The sequence below is a fragment of the Lycium ferocissimum genome, chromosome 9 (genome assembly GCF_029784015.1).
Source record: "Lycium ferocissimum isolate CSIRO_LF1 chromosome 9, AGI_CSIRO_Lferr_CH_V1, whole genome shotgun sequence".
Classification (NCBI taxonomy): Eukaryota; Viridiplantae; Streptophyta; class Magnoliopsida; order Solanales; family Solanaceae; genus Lycium; species Lycium ferocissimum.
This window is the reverse complement of record NC_081350.1, coordinates 57,996,238-58,012,592: the sequence shown is the minus strand read 5'-3', so window position 1 is coordinate 58,012,592 and position 16,355 is coordinate 57,996,238. Positions and strand designations below refer to the sequence as shown.

The window sequence follows — 16,355 nt, the reverse complement described above, 5'->3', positions numbered from 1 at the left end:
TTTTCTTATGTTTGGCTGACCAAAACTTTTGATTTTTTTTTTCTTCTAGAAAAACAAAATCCTTAAATATGACGAAAATGACTTTTCTAATGCAAGTAGGGAAAATAAGTTTCATAAATGACATTTCACTCGTCCACATCCTTCAACACACCTCCACTGCCCGTAGCCCCCAACTTTACCACCCCCAAAAATAGATGCCAAGTGCCTAATCGAATTGATCATGTAGGAATATGGTTCAAGTCTACTTGTCTGTTAGGATGCGTCAGCCACATACATCACTGACTCACTGTATTTCCTCATAGTGTTTGCTTAGATTATATATAAATATTTTTTGGATAATATTTTTTATTTTCTATCAAACTTAAGAAAATTACTTATTTTCCAAGAAAGTATTTTCCTTTGTACAAACAACTTAGTTGTTTTTGTTAAGAGTTGACTTCTTTCAAGATTTTCAAATTGAGAATATATATCCTAGATTTTGAGATGTTGAAAAATGGAGCTAGAAAATCATCAACAATAACATATCCAGTGAAATTTCACAATGTGGGGTTTGGAGAGGGTAAAGTGTAGCAGACCTTACCTCAAGGTAGAGATGCTGTCTCCGAGAGTGACTCGAAAAATAGGGTTTGCAAAAGTTCAGTTTCTCACAAGCTCCACTTTCTCAAAATCTCAAAACAAACACAGCGTCTTCATTTAAGCGTTTTTGAAAATTTATGGTTCGTTTCCATTTCCACTTCTTGACAGTTTGATAAAAAGAGTAGCAGTCACATAACAGTATACTCGTTGAATAAATAAATCATACAAACTACAACCAGACACTTAGGAATACAGCGGGGCTGTAAAATAATTAAAGGCAAAAAAAAAAAAAAAAAAAAAAAAAAAAAAAATCCACATCGTGATGCACTAGGATGTGTCCAATATACGTGTTAAGGCAACCTAAACATCAAACAAACAGAGAATATAGGTGGTAAAACTTAGATATAATATGTAGCCTCCATAATTCTATGTACTTTTGCTGGGACTTTTTGATGTGACATCTTCCACCGGGGATTTCTGGTTTGTTTTCTTTTCTGCCTCCATTGTCTTCCTTAGCAGACGGAGCTCTTTTATGTAGTAGTGAAGTCTATCTATGACCAAAGCAAGGAACAAAGAAAATCCTGCATTTGTACACCAGAAAAAAGAAATTATTTTATGCCATATACAAAAAATATAGTTCAAATAATTTAAATACGCCTCAATTCTAAGCAAGTCGGGATTACATATGTGAATCCACATGTAGTCTCCATCTTAATTCATCTCAATCTAATATTATATAAAAATAAATTTTTTAAAAGCACTAGAAGTTCTCTATATTTTCTCACGACGAAAAGACACTTAGAAAATGTTGGACCAAAGAAACGTGCTAACATGATTAGATATTTTTCCTTATTAATGTATATAGCCTCTTAAAAAAAAAAAAAATTCCAAATATAATATGACAAAAATGGACGGATTGAGTGTCAATTAAATCGGAAATTTGGGTAAAACTTTAATTCAAACGTTGTTTTTATTTTAAAAAAATCATTGAATATGTAGAAATTATAAATTTAGGACCCTGTAATTTAAAAAGATTAGAATTCAGAATTCATAAGTTTCAAATTCTGGCTCGTCTCTAACGAAATCATAAAATAAAAGATGTAAAGGTTGTAAGACAAGATTCACCCAAGAGTGATGCTTCTAGGAGGTGAGTAGCCAATAGAACTTGATCAGTTGGATTGACCGTGCCAGAATCCGTTGCACGGTTTTGCATTAAAGTCACATTGAACAAGATTGAGATTAAAACAACAAATAAAGTTCCTCCAGCACTCTTTACTATCACAGGTCCCCTTCCTTGTTTCGATCTATCCAATGCCATCAAAACCGGTTTTCTTAAAGGTGTCCGGAATACGAGGGTCAATACCACGGCCACTTCAAGAAATACAAGCGCGAATAATGGTTGAATCATTGTCGTAGTCAAATGTTAACAAAAATACAACTTTTTTTTTTTTTTTTTAATGTTGTTAGTTGTGATGATTTATTAGTGAGGTAAAAGGAAAATACTTAACTTAAGCTCTTCAAAGTGTGATAGTAACAAGATGCATCTAAAATGCTTGGGGACTAAGAAGCAACAAAGAACAAAATAAAATGCTTGTGGTTTCCAACTTATTTACTTGTAGTTTGGTTAAGGAATATGTGTGGTGGCACGTAAATGGAGGCTTCTTTTATTCAACCTGTGAACATGTCAAAGGGAAGCATTTTGATTTGGTTGTATGGCCCCAAATTGCCAAATACCGGATCTCAACATTGGATTCCAAACCTTAAACCCAATAGTGGGAAATGGATATTTTTGGTCCTTATCCAAACACACTGTGCAAAATTTGGTGTAGAAATAGGGGCAATTTGCAGGATTGCCCTTCGCCGGAGGTACTCTTTAATTTTTACCCCTCAAAATGGTGATCTTTAAAATTTGCCCTTCAGGCAAAATTTGCATAGGCTGAATAAGGCAGAATTTGCATGGGCTAAAATTCTGCTTGTGCCCATGCAAATTCTGCCTTAAGGCAAAATTTACATGGGCAGATTTGCAAAAATTCCGCCTCAGGTAGAATTTTGCAAATTTTGTCTTGTGAATTTTTATTTTTTTAGCGGCTGGGGTTCGAACCCACAATCTCAGGGTGTTAGGCGAAGGACAATACTTAAAGGCCACCAATTTGAAGGGCAAAAATTAAAGACCACCCCAAATGAAGGGCAATCCCCGCAAAAAAAAAGTAGAAATAGCATCAAGTAGTCACTTTCGGACATGCGATTTAAACTGGACACTTTGCACGATTGTCCTTAGTCGGGGTGGTCTTTAATTTTTGCCCCTCAAAGTGCTCGTCTTTAAGTTTTGCCTTTCACCTAAAAACCCCTGGGTTCCGCCCCTCGCTCAGTAAAAAAAAAAATTAAAAAAGCACAAGGTAGAGTTTGGATTCGCTTATACGGCCGAGTTTGCCTTAAGATAATAACTCTACCCTTAAGGTAGAGTTTGCCTTTATGCATAAGGCAGAGGTAGAACTCTGTCTTGCGAATCCAACCTCTGTCTTGCGATTTTATTATAAATTTTTGACTGAGCGGGAGTTCGAACCCTGAAGCTCAAGGTATTTTAGATCACTTTTTTAAGCGAAGGACAACAATTTGAGGGGCAAAAATTAAAGACCAGTGCCTTTGAAGGACAATCGGCGCAAAAAAATGATTTAAACTATAGCTAGTTTTTATAATAATATAATATAATTTAAATTTTAGCTAGATGGATCAAACTTCTTTTTTTTTTTTTTTTTTTTTTTTTGCGCGGTGCCTTTCATTTGGGGTGGTCTTTAATTTTTGCCCTTCAAATTGGTGGTCTTTAAGTTTTGCCCTTCGCCTAATACTCCGAGGTTGTGGGTCCAAACCCCAACTCAGTAAAAAAAAAAAAAAATCGCAAGGCAGATGTTTTGAGCTGTATCAAAACTCTGTCGTGCGAATCCAAACTCTACCTTGTGATGTTTTAAAAAAATTTTGACTGAGCGGCGTTCGAACCCTAAACCAAGAATATTTTAGCGAAGGACAAATGTTAAAGACCACCAATTTGAGAGACAAAAATTAAAGACCACCCCCAGCGAAGGAAAATCCTGCAAATTGCCCGTCACACTTCAGACCCTTCCTATTGGGTTTGCTTGTACTTCTTTAGACCTCCTGAAGTTTTTGAACCGCCAAGTCTAATTTTTGCCCTCAATTTAAAGTTTTAATGTGCTTATTCATTTTTTTTTTTTTTCATCTTCAGACCTTTAGGTAAAAACATTTGATTGCCAGAACCTAACTTTCACCCTCAACTCTGAAGTTTGAATTGCATCCAAACTTCAGAGTTGAGGTATGAAATTAGGCTCTATCAATTAAAACTTTAGACATTCGAGTATGAAGTTTGAAACCTTAGATCCGAGGTTTGAAACTTTATTTCAGGTCTGATGTTTAATTAGGGAGAGCCAAACTTTAGATATTTTATAAATTTCGACGATATTTTAAATTGTGGTCCTAAAAAATGACTATTTGTGCACTTAGCCCAAATTCGATCGGGCGTCAAATGGATGCTCGCTGGTAAGAATTTGGTGAATCAAAACAGATAAAGTAAAAAGTATGAGTCATGATTCAACTTGTCCAAACACTATTAGAAAAATAAAAAATTGAATGGTGGGACATGTCTAACTTATAACAACTACATAATTTCTTCTTGAAATTAAATATGAAAAACATATCTCTTTCTATACTATTGATTATTTATTCTTATGTTTAATGTAGATGATTTGACTATTTTAGCCCAAAATAAGGAATCAAGATTCAATTTGTTAGAGGCTCTTATAGCTCATTTTAGCACTAGCATAAAATGGAAGAAGTGAGCATATAGACTTTAGAACCCTATTTAAAGAACAATAAAAAAATTTACAAAGTGTTTAAAAGTTCCTTTTTTTTTGCGCGAATTGCCCTTCATTTGGAGTGGTCTTTAATTTTTGTCCTTTAAATTGGTGGTCTTTAAGTTTCTTCTTCGCCTAATATCTCGAGGTTGTGGGTTCGAATCCCAGCTCAGTAAAAAAAAAAAAAATCCCAAGGCAGAATTTTGCAAATACTATCCATGTGCAAATTCTGCCTGAAGGGCAAAAGTTAAAGACCACTATTTTGAGGCAAAAGTTAAAGACCACCCCCAGCGAAAGGGAAACCCTGCAAATTTCCCTATAAGGTTTAACTGCCTCAAAATCAACTTCAAATCATTGGGTTATGGTCTGACGTTGAAATACGAGTCTGATGTTTCGACTCTACTAAAGCCTAAGGTCTAAATTTAATAACACTTCAATATCAAACTTGCGGTCTGAAGTTAGGCTTTTGACAAATTTTAGGTCTGCGTTGACTCGAAGGTCCAAAAAAGAAGAAACATAGTACAAGCAGTCTAACATTTATCCAAACTGACTAAACTTTAAATAGTTCTTAAAGTTCGGAGGGAAATCCGTGCAAAAACAATTAAGTAAAACTTACACAAATAGCTATCTTTTAATAGCTTCTAACTAGTTATAGCTACAAGTTAAAGATTTACAATTCGCAGCTGCTTTTAGCTATATTTCAGTTGTATCTCGCATTTTTGAAATACAGTAAAATATAACGAAATACAATGAAATACAAAACACGTTAGAGTAAATTTAGGCTCAATTTTTGGAACATATTTTAAAAAAAAAATTCTGAGAGAAAAAATAGGCTATATTTTTGGAACATAATATTCTTTTCCTTTTTAAATAGTAAGTCAAATTAAATCAACCATATTTCACACAAATCACTGAAGATAAAATCAGGCCCTATTTATGGAACAGTTTTTTAAAAAAAATATATTATGGGATTCAATTTAAAACTTTCCATAAATCACGCATAACATTTGTTCTTCCATAAAAGCTTACGAATCTCTCTCAACTTTTATCACTGAAAAATATACACTAAAATATAATGAAATATGGTTAATTGTTTAAGAAATATAAAGTTGTAGTATGCGTATATACAATGGAATGCAATGAAATATATCAGAAACTGTTTCATAAATTAGAAATACAAAATGCAGAAATACATTGAAATACAGCGAATACAAAAGTAGTGAAAAGAAAGTGTAGTAAAAATAGGTTCTATATTTGGAACATACACTATATTTACACAAAAAAAAAAAGATAAATACATTGAAATGCGGCGAAATAATACCTTTGAAATACACTAAGAATTAAATATAATGTTTGTTAATATACAGAAATACACTGAAATATGCACTGAAATAGACTAAAACATTTTATCAAACACTTGGTGGGAATAAAGCTCCACAACTCTCATCAATGGCGTTCTCATGGGAAAGAAGCGAGTCGTCTCAGATTGTTACAAAAAGGACGTTACCCGGAGATAAAGACTTTCAATTGGACTAATTAATAAAGCTTCACTCTGTCGTCCTTCACCGTTGTTAGAGCTCTATTTTTTTTCACCCCGTCGTCGATCATGGCTTCACTCCGTCGTCGACTATGGCTCTTTTTAATAAAGCTTCACTCCGTCGTCGACTATGGCTCTTTTTAATAAAGCTTCACTCCGTCGTCGACTATGGTTGCTGCTACTACTGTAGGATTCTTCTGATTTGTAAGAGAAAATGAGATCTAGGGTAGGTGATGGAACAAAGAGAGAAAGAGGGGTGAGGGAGAAATTAAATTTAGTAGGTGAGAGAAAATCAATTTAAAAGACTAGGAGATGGAACGAAGAGAGAAAGAGGGGTGAGGGAGAAAATAGATTTAATAGGTGAGAGAAAAATATTTGAAAAAAAAAAAAAAAAGGATTGTGGGTAAGTGGGAGAGAGATACCTTATTTTTAGAGAAATACACTGCAGTTACAAAACAAGTTATAGATGGTAATTTGATAAATAATTAAGCTACGAAATATAATTAAAAAAAAAGTATCTATTATTAATAAATAAGTCTTAGAGATAATTATGAGCTATAAAAATTCCAACAATTAATAGGGTGGAAATGGCATGGACTCACCACTTTTTAAAGTATAGCTAGCTTTAAATCTTGTGCAAATATAGCTAGTTTGTTTTTAAAATGAACTTCAATCGTTATTAAATAATGGCTAAGTTTTAAACAGTGACTTTAGAATGCGCTATTCGTGCACCGCGCCCGTCAAAAGAGTAAATTGATTAAAAAGGAAAAAAAAATCTTTTTCTTGCGTAGATTATCCTTCATTTGGGGTGGTCTTTAATTTCTTCTTTTTTTTTTTTTTTTTTTTTTGCGGGGAATACCCTTCTTTTGGGCTGGTCTTTATATTCTGCCCATCATTTATGCCTTCTTTATTTTTTGCCCCTGCCGCCTGTTTAATGAAAATTTTTTGACGAAATTACCCTTATCCCATTAAAATCCTTTTTATTTCGTTATTTTCCCTTTTTTTTTGCTTCTTCGTTCCTCCTCTGTTTGTGTCTCTCTTATCTGTTCGAAAATTTAGGGACGAATTTGGATCTTTTGTTCATTTCAATATTTGTTTTAATGTTATATTGTTGTTTGTTGAATTGATTTCTTTGTCTTTGTCATTTTTTATTTAATTGATCATTTTTTATTTAAAACTATTTTTTAACGTGTTTTGTTAAAGTTTCTATATGATTTTTTCAACGTTAGTTTCGTTTCCCATGTTATATCTTGGTTTTTTGAATGTCGCATTATGTTATTGCTATGTTTTTGTTGATTTTGATATGTGTTTTGGTTTGATTTTGATATGTGTTTTGGTTTTCTTTGTGTTAAATCATTGAAGTTTTACCTGTGAACAACTGTTTTAGGTTATTGGTGTTGTTTTTGTTTAATAATCTGATTTTTATGAAGAATGTGTTTGTGTGAGGCAACATATGCGTTTAAAATGAGAATTTTTATTTTTTGAGCGATGCTATGCCTATTCTGGCATAATTTCATGACTTAAGTCAATTTGTATGTGTTTTGGTTTTTTGATGTTTTTTTGTTAATGATGTTGATTTTTATGAAAGTTTATATGTTTTTCTGATTATAGGTTTTTGTGTGTTGTCCTTGTTAGGCTAATTTCATGAATGAAGTTATTTTGTATGTTTTTTGGTTTTCAATGTGTTGAATCTGTTTATTTTTTCCTGTGAACACTAGTTTAAGATTTTTGGTGTTGTTTTTGTTTAATAATCTCGTTTTCATGAAGACTGTGTTTGTCTGAGGCAACATATGCCTGGTCCGGCAGAGTTCTTTTTTTTTTTAAATTGAAGTTATGCCAGTTATGCCTGTTCTGGCATAACTTCATGAATTAAGTTAATTTGTGTGTGTCTTGATTTTCTGGTGTTGTTTTGTTAATAATGTCGATTTTTTATGCAATCTTATGTGTTTTTTCCTGAGCATAGTTTTTTGCTTTCTGAAATTGAAGTTATGCCTATTCCAACATAACTTTATTAATCAAGTTCTTTCTTCTATGATGCAGGTGTTTGTGTACCAGTCTAGGAACTGATTTTGTATTATGGTATATGTTAATTATTTTCATCCTCATTTTTTGTTTATTCTTATGTAAATTCTTGATTTCTGTTGACATTAATTTTTCTTTTATAGGAAGAATATCCCTTGGTTAAGTTTGAACACTGGGTTGAAGGATGTGTGGAGTGGTGATTTTCATTTTAAGGGTTTGATTATGTCCTTTTTGAGTGTCTTTCAATTGGACTTGTTGAAAAAGGATGTTTTTGGACGACTTTTATGGATTTGAGTGATGTCCACCTGAGTGATAGTATTTTCCATTACTTGATCTTATCCCAACTTTCATCTAGTACTGATAGTGCGTTAAAGTTTAAGATATTTGATCGCGAGTGTGTATTTGATTCCGAGTCTTTCCGTCTTATTACTGGTTTGGATTCTTGTGTTGGCGATTTTAGTGTTGTGTCTAGCAGACCAAATAGATCGTTGAGACTCTATTTTCCAAATCAGGATAGAATAAGGTTGTGTGATCTGAAGAGTTTCTTACAGATTAAGTCAAGTAATCGTACTAGTGCTTTTTGGGAAAGATCTAGTGATCCTGTTAGACTTGCTGAGGTCTATATAATGGAGAGGATTTTGTTGGGTCGAACCGAGAAATGTGTTGTTAAAGGTCATCTAATGAAGATAATTGATGATGACAGTCTTCGAGTGTCTTATCCTTGGGGTTCTCTTAGTTTTAATTGGTTGGTACGGTCGATTTGTGGTTGTGTGAAGAATTTCAAGACCACACCATCTACACGTTATATGATTAGTGGTTTCGCTTACGCTTTAAATGTGTGGCTGTTGGAGGTTTTCCCTATCTTCTGAGGATTTTCATGTTTTCATGGTCCGAAGTTTCCTCGTATGTTGTCTTGGGGTCCTTCAAAGCAAGTTGATTATAAAGTTATTACCGAGAACTTCTTCTATGCTGAAAAAGTATGTGTTTCCTTTTTGTTGGTGCTTCTTTTTCTTGGTTTTTTTTCCCTGTTGTTATTTTTTGTGTTTTTGTATATGTCATGTGTTTATATTGTGTTATAGAGATTCAAGAAATTTATTGTCCATGCTGTTGTTGTTGGTACGGAACAAGATATGCCAGATTATCCAGTTGCACTTAAATTTCCTGAGGATTCAGGATCTTGTTCTTGCAGTGCGGTTTTGCCATCTCAACTTACTTATCAGATAGTTGATGTGAATGGTACTTTTCCTTTTTTGTTTTTGGTTGTTTAACTGAATTTTGAGTTAGAACCCTTCCGGTAGACTATTTTAGTAGTTAACACATTTTGCAGTCTTTTCTGTTTTGGTTATGGAAATGAAAGTTTGTGCCCCTTGAGGCATACTTTTTGGTTTTGCAAACTTAAAATCTGCCCTATTTGGCATACATTTCTCCTTTCATTCTTCAGTTCTGCCCCTTCCAGTATACTCTTCTCATTTTCAGACTTCAGTTCTGCCTATCCCGGCATACTTGTTCAACAGTAATTTAATGCCACTAAAAGTAATTTGTTGTTTTATTTATCTATTATACAGGGTGTTTTGTCTAGTATGAAGAAGCAACTTGATGATGAACGATCTACAATTGTTAATCAAGTAAAGGTATGGCTTTTTTTTTCTTTTTTTTTTTGAGTTTGTTAATATGACATGTAGACTTTGCATGTTGCATTTGTTGTTTTTGTTTATTCTCATTTTCTATCTTCTTTTTCTTTTAAAAAAATTTCTTGTTTTGTAGTCTTTGGATAGCCGTTTCGAAGAATTGGATAAAAAAATTGTTGGTGCGATTAATGTTGTTGATAGCTTAGTTCGTGTACATGATAAAACCAAGTCATGTGTAGCGCTCTCTTCTAAAAGTGCTAAAAGGACTTATTTAGAAAGTAGACTTGACAGTTTGGAAAGTAGATTTGATTATGTGATCCATTGTGTTGAAAGTTTTGTTCGAGTGCATCATGAAAACAAATCGTGTGAAGCTTTTGCATCTGGTAAAAGACAACCTGACTTAGATTATGTAGTGAATGCTGAGGTGAAGGTAGATGCACAACTTCGAAAAGATTTACTGGAATGTCTGGAGAATATGCTTTGTAAAGCAAGGTCTACGAAAATTGAGACCTCTCCCATGCTCGATATGCTTTGTGATGCTGCTATTTCTTAATCAAGTCAATTGTCTGATAAAACTCAAACTCTTTCTCAGTTTGAAAAGGAACTTGTGAAAGAAAATGAAGACCGCGCAAAGAAAGCTTACTTAAAAAATTGCTGCAATTAATGATGCTTTTGGACGCGGAGATTATGTGTTTTCTTCTAACGAAGCATCACAAAATGTAAATGAAGTAGCAGCTACTGTTGAAGATTGTAGAAAACGTCTGAGATGCGAAGATGGAAACAAAAAAGATGGTGGCTATCCTAATTGAAATTTTCTTACACCGAGTGGTACTCCAGTTGAGAAACGGTTGAGTTCTGAGACTGATATATATTGTACTGCAGAAGAGTTAGGAAAGTGAATTCATATTTTTGTTGTTTTTTTGTGGTGACAATACTGTAAACATATTTGTGTTTTTATTTAAGGCAAGTGTTATGTTGTTATGTTTCCCCCTTTTTCGAATGATGGATATGTATATTGGTTTTTCATTTACGTACATATAATGAAGTTTACTTTCTCGGACTTACTCTATTGTGATGCACTTTATGGCAGAGTTTGGTTTTAAGTTTTATCCAAAGAAATTTTGCCTCCTGCGACATACTTTTGCCTTTTGTGAACGAACATAAGTTATGCCACTTCCGGCATACTTCTAAAATTGGAGTAACTGCTTTTTCTAAAAAATAAAAAAGATAATGAAAAAGTGACTCTTGTTCCAAATATCTCGAATAGGTGCTACAGTTACTTCCAATTCAAAATGTATTAATTGATTTGTTCAAAAAAAAAAAAGGAAGAAAAACTGAAAAACTCTTTGTATTTTTGTCAATAGTTGCAACAGTTACTCAAATTCAAATTTCACTAACTGTTTTTGGTTTTAAAAAAAAAAAAAAAAAACTGCAAAACTTGTTGTATTATCATCCAATTGAAATCCAAAGAGCTTAATATGCAAGGTCAAGCTAAATGAGCTTGCCTCCTCCGGCATACTTTTTCCATTTGTGAACAGAAGTTCTGCCCCTTCCGACATACTTCTGAATTGGTAGTAACTGTTTTTTCTAAAAATAAAAAAGATAATGAAAAAGTGACTCTTATTCCCAATATCTCGAATAGGTGCTACAGTTACTTCCAATTCAAAATGTATTAATTTTTTTATTTAAAAAAAAAAAAGGAAGAAAAACTGAAAAACTCTTTGTATTTTTGTCAATAATTGCAACAGTTACTTTAATTCAAATTTCACTAACTGTTTTTGGTTTTAAAAAAAAAAAAAAAAAACTGCAAAACTTCCTGTATCCTCATCCAATTGAAGTCCAATCGTTTCAACAGTTATTCCAATTTAAAATCGACTAATTTGAACTTCTATATAAATCAACACAGTTGTTCCCACAACGGCAAACCTTTATTTTTATCACACATACATTATGCCTCCTTCGGCATAAGTTTGGTCACGTGGGCAGTTTTAAATTTTTGTTGTTCAATATATATTAGCCCGCTCTTCGTTTATTTCACTTAATTTTCATTTGTTCATTTTAAAACTGAAGAAGTCAGTTCGTTTGTGACGCTTCCGAAATCATCTTTATCAGTTTTTGGATTGATTTCTTTTAGTGAGGTTCGAATTACATCTGTAAGTTATCAGTTACTATGTTATTACTTGTGGCTAAGTTATTTCCTTCAATTGTTTGTTTCTGTATTTTATTTTAATAGGGTTTTCTATTTTTTTTTTTTTTTGTACTTTTACTTTTTTCATAATGCATTGTGTTAATGTTGTTTTTGCAAATGTTTTTTATGTGTTTTTTTTCCTGTTATTATTATTTTTTTCCTGATTGAATTTTATGTTTTTTTCATGTCAGTGTGCTAAATCATGAGACGTCAATTTGGACAAGTTGCTGACTATTATATTCCTCCAGAAGAGTGGACAGACACACGCATTAGTGCTGTATGGAGAGGGGATGAAAAGTTTGTTAGATTTGTTGAGAAATTTCTTACAAAAGAATAGTTGGTAGTTTTGAAGAATCGTCCTTTTGGGAAATTTATGGAGTTGCGTAATTTAAAAATGTTGGGTATCTTGGTGAATTTTATGTTGTTGTCGGAAGTTCGCTGTTCTGAACCCAATGAAATGCATTTTAATATACAAGATTAACTTGTGAGATTTACAGATCAATCATTTAAGAGAGTCACTGGGTTATCAATTACTAAACCTCCTAGGTCTTTCTATGCTAAATATAACAAAACTAATGGTAGTCGTCTTTTAAGATGATATTTTAATGTTGAAGATGGTAAAAAGAATTTGGAAATGAGGGATTTGAAGAATGTGTTGAGTACTAAAAATGCAGATTTTGAAGATGACCTTGATGCGGTGATGCTAGCAGAGGTATATATTCTGGGTCGTGTCTTATTAGGGGTAGGCTTGATAAGATGGTATTGTGGGAGCATATTGTATACATAGAGGACAACAAATTGTTTGAGCAGTTTAATTGGGGGTGGGTCTTTGTGTTTTCCTGAACTCCTGAGGTGTTTCAAATCAATATATAAGCAAGGGATAAGCAGATATACCATTAATTATGGTGTTGTTGGTTTTGTTCATGGCTTTATCGTTTGGGTTTGGTCTAGGTTCAATGACTATCGCAGACAATATGTTGATGTTGTTGGCGATTGTCGTGAACCTTTGATGTTGTCGTATGTCAGTAATAAATCTCCAAAATTAAATGATGTCAAGAAAATGCTTGTATCTGAAGAGTACATGAGAAAGGTAATGGTGTTTATTGCCCTTAACTTTTCGTGTCAACTTTTAATGTGGTTTTCTTTTTCTGTTGCTTTTATGTTTTGATGTGGTTATTCTTTATTGTTGTATGGATTTTATTTCAATAACGAGGTAAAGGGGTGGTTGATGAATCTACGAACAATTCAAGTGCTGATAGAAGTGAATCTGAAGATGCCAATGTTGATGGCAAAACCACTGAAAGCTCTTCTCTAGAGCGTCGCATTGAGGTATTTCTCAGGGTTCCTCTCTGTTTTCCTCTAAAAGTTTTGTGCTTTTTTTTTTCTTGAGTTTAACACTTTGCTGTATTTGTTTTTTTTCACAGTTCCTGGAAAATGTTTGTGATGTTAAATTGGATAGGATTTTGAATAATCAACAGGAGGAGAAGGACCGGATGAATTGGCTGATTTCTGCTCTGCAAAAAGTAGGGTTAAATTTTGAATCCCAAACTAGTGCTGATGCTGAATATGTTCGTCGACGTGTTGATTCTCCTCATCATGTTGAAAAGGGTAGACGCAAGAGCACAAGATCTGTTCGTAAAAGTGCTGCTCCTAAAAGGAAAACTAAACAAGCCAAGTCTCGTAAAAATGTTAAGCTATCTTCCGTTAGGCAACGAAGAAGATCGTTGCGGTCTTATGTTGGTGAAGATATTGCTGATATTGAACACGCATTTCGAGATGCTGAAACTGCCACGGGAGACGAGGGGGGCAACTCGTTTGGTGTTGATTTGTCTAATGTTGAGGCTGAAAGTAATTAAGAAATTCAGACGGAAGATGTGCAAGACGTTTCTATTGAAAGAACCCTTGACGAGACAGAGCTGGGAGGCAAAATTTGATTTTACAAGAGAAGAAAATTACGCAAAACATTACCAGATGCAGATGCTTCTCCTAATCCATGGCTTCCAGATGGTCCTCAATCTACAAATGTGGAAACTGATACGGACATGGCATTTGAAGATGTTTTTGGAGAAGGCCAAGCAAATGTGACACATCCTATGGAGACGAATTTTGAACAAGTTCAATCTCTAATTAGAGATGCAACAACAAAAGATGATGTTGTGGTGGTGTCTGATCATCTCGAACAAGATTTATCTCCTACCAGAGATGATAGGATAGAAGAGGTTGATACATTCGCATCGGAAGATGCACTGGAATCCAGTTATGTGCCGCCCTCCTAACGAAAAGGCATTTGAACAAACTGAATCTCATGCCAGAGATGATACAATAGAAGAGGGTGCTTCATTGGTTTCGCCTCATCATGATGAATCCATTATATCTCAAGCTGAAGGAAATGCAACTGAAAATGTTGAGGCTGAATTGCCTTCAGTAAACTTACAGTATACTTTGTCGTTTTCTAAACCTAAGTTGCCCGGTACACTTTTCTGATAGTTAACACTTTGTGTGCTCTTCCTTGTTTTGCTTATGCAAATGATGGTTTTGCCCCGCCTGGCATACTTTCCCCTTTTTTCAAACTCATGTTCCGCCTCCTCCAGCATACTACCCCTTTTGCAAAGTTATATTTCTACCTACTCCGGCATACTTTTACTTTTTGAAACTTAACTCTTGCCCCTTCCGGCATACTTTCCCCTTTTATTGCAAACTCATGTTCTGCCTCCTCCGGCATACTCCCCCCTTTTGCAAAGTTATTTTTCTGCCCACTCCGGCATACTTTTACTTTTTGAAACTTAACTCTTGCCTCTTCCGGCATACTTTTCCCTTTTTCAAACATAAGGTTTGCCCCTTCCGGCATATTGTTCAAAACTTGTTGATAACTTTTCGTTTTTGTAAACCTAACTTCTGCCTCTTTTGACATAATTTTCAATCTTTTACCACTTGCAGAATTTGTTAATTTTTTATTTTATTATTTTGCTTCGATAATAGATGTTGTGTTTCTTAATTTGTTTTCTTTATGTAGGTTGTTGTGGAGGAACAATTGGGCGATGAACAGTTTTCTAACGTCAATCGCGAAGAAACCAATGTATCTCCATCTAAAGGAGATATGCCTGAAAATCTTGAGCAAACAACACCTGAAAATCTTGAGCATACAACACGTGAAACACCTGAAGGTCAAGTTTCTAACGAGGGTGATGAACACGCTGTTGTTCCTCATATTGGTGTTATGCCCGACCCTATTAAAACGGTTGAGCCGTTGAGGAGCGAACCTGCCAATGCAGATCCCGTTCAAGTCAGTACTCCGAGGGAGTCTGCTGTTTTTTATGGAAAGGCTAATAACTCTCAAGGAATGGAGGAGAATTTTCGTTATGTGTCCTTTGAAGATATTGTAAATGTCGCTTCTTCCGCTGTCAAAGAGAGTACTGCTATTCAAACCCCTGGTGTTCTGTGAAGAAGAACCTATTATTGAAGTGGCGGAAGTGCTATCTTCCATGAAGACAAGGCGCCAGAGGAAAAGGAAAGCAGTGGGTGATACCCCGACACCCGGCTGGATGCTATATTCTAGACGTAATGATTTTTCCTTTGGGTCACGGAAGGATGAAAGTGATTGGAGTGAACAGTACACAAGGATGTGCCCATTCCATTACTTCAAAAGAAAGTGGGCTTTTGGAAAAAAATTTATCAATCCTCTTAATCTTCCACCAAGTATATTTCAACCTACTGGGTAAGTGATACGCTTAAATTATGGCGTAAGGCGGTCGGTGTCAAATATAGTAACCCAACTAGGTTGGGGTCGAATCCCACAGGGAATAAAGTGTGAAATAAGTTCTAATCATATATTTTACTAATTTCTAAAGACTTTAGTTCTATTCCGACTAGTGTAGAAAAAGGGTTTTGGTTTGTATTCGCTATTTTGAAGTATTTGGAATTTGTTTGGATTAAAAGAACCAAAGTTGTGTCCCCTCTGTGATTAGATGTTATGCTATGGGTATCAATATGATATATTTCTAATAGGTCGTGGTTTTGTATGCACTTAATCTCTAATGCACTTCCTAATATTTTCCAATAGTTAGAAAGTATTTCTTTTCATGATTTTCCCAAATATAAAAAAGTTGCAAGTAAGACCAATTAAATATGCCAAGTAGAACTCATCTTATCCCTGAGTGAGTTCATTAAACGAGGATTAGCGTCCCGAGTCCTTATTATATTATTTCAACTCAAACCCTAGTTCATCTTTCCAAACAAAACTAGGGTTTATGCATAAGTGTTTGCAACCACTAACTAACAATGAATATGAGAAATAATAAAACACATCACAACCCATTATATATATATGCAATGTTAGACACCCATTACATTACACCCATCATTTGGGTCCACAACTTTGATTAAAGAAACTACTCACACATATTGGTCACAAAAGTAGTAAGCAATAATAGAGACATAAAGCTTACAAAGTGTGATAAAGATGGTGGAAATGGAATCTTTTTGTTTTCACTAAGCTCCAAAAGTGGTGTATTGAATGTTCACCCACCAATGGAACTACTATT

General features: G+C 34.2%; 1 protein-coding gene across 1 annotated transcript; it reads right to left on the bottom strand.

The window, feature by feature from the left end:
- Positions 1 to 631: 631 nt before the first annotated feature.
- Positions 632 to 2,167, bottom strand: LOC132029406 (uncharacterized). The gene is made up of 2 exons (XM_059418684.1): positions 1,702 to 2,167; positions 632 to 1,157 (listed from the first exon to the last, which is right to left on the bottom strand). The coding sequence occupies exons 1-2, from the start codon at positions 1,982 to 1,984 to the stop codon at positions 1,003 to 1,005; spliced, it is 438 nt and encodes a 145-aa protein (XP_059274667.1). The 5' UTR covers positions 1,985 to 2,167; the 3' UTR covers positions 632 to 1,002.
- Between the last annotated feature and the right edge of the window lie 14,188 nt (positions 2,168 to 16,355).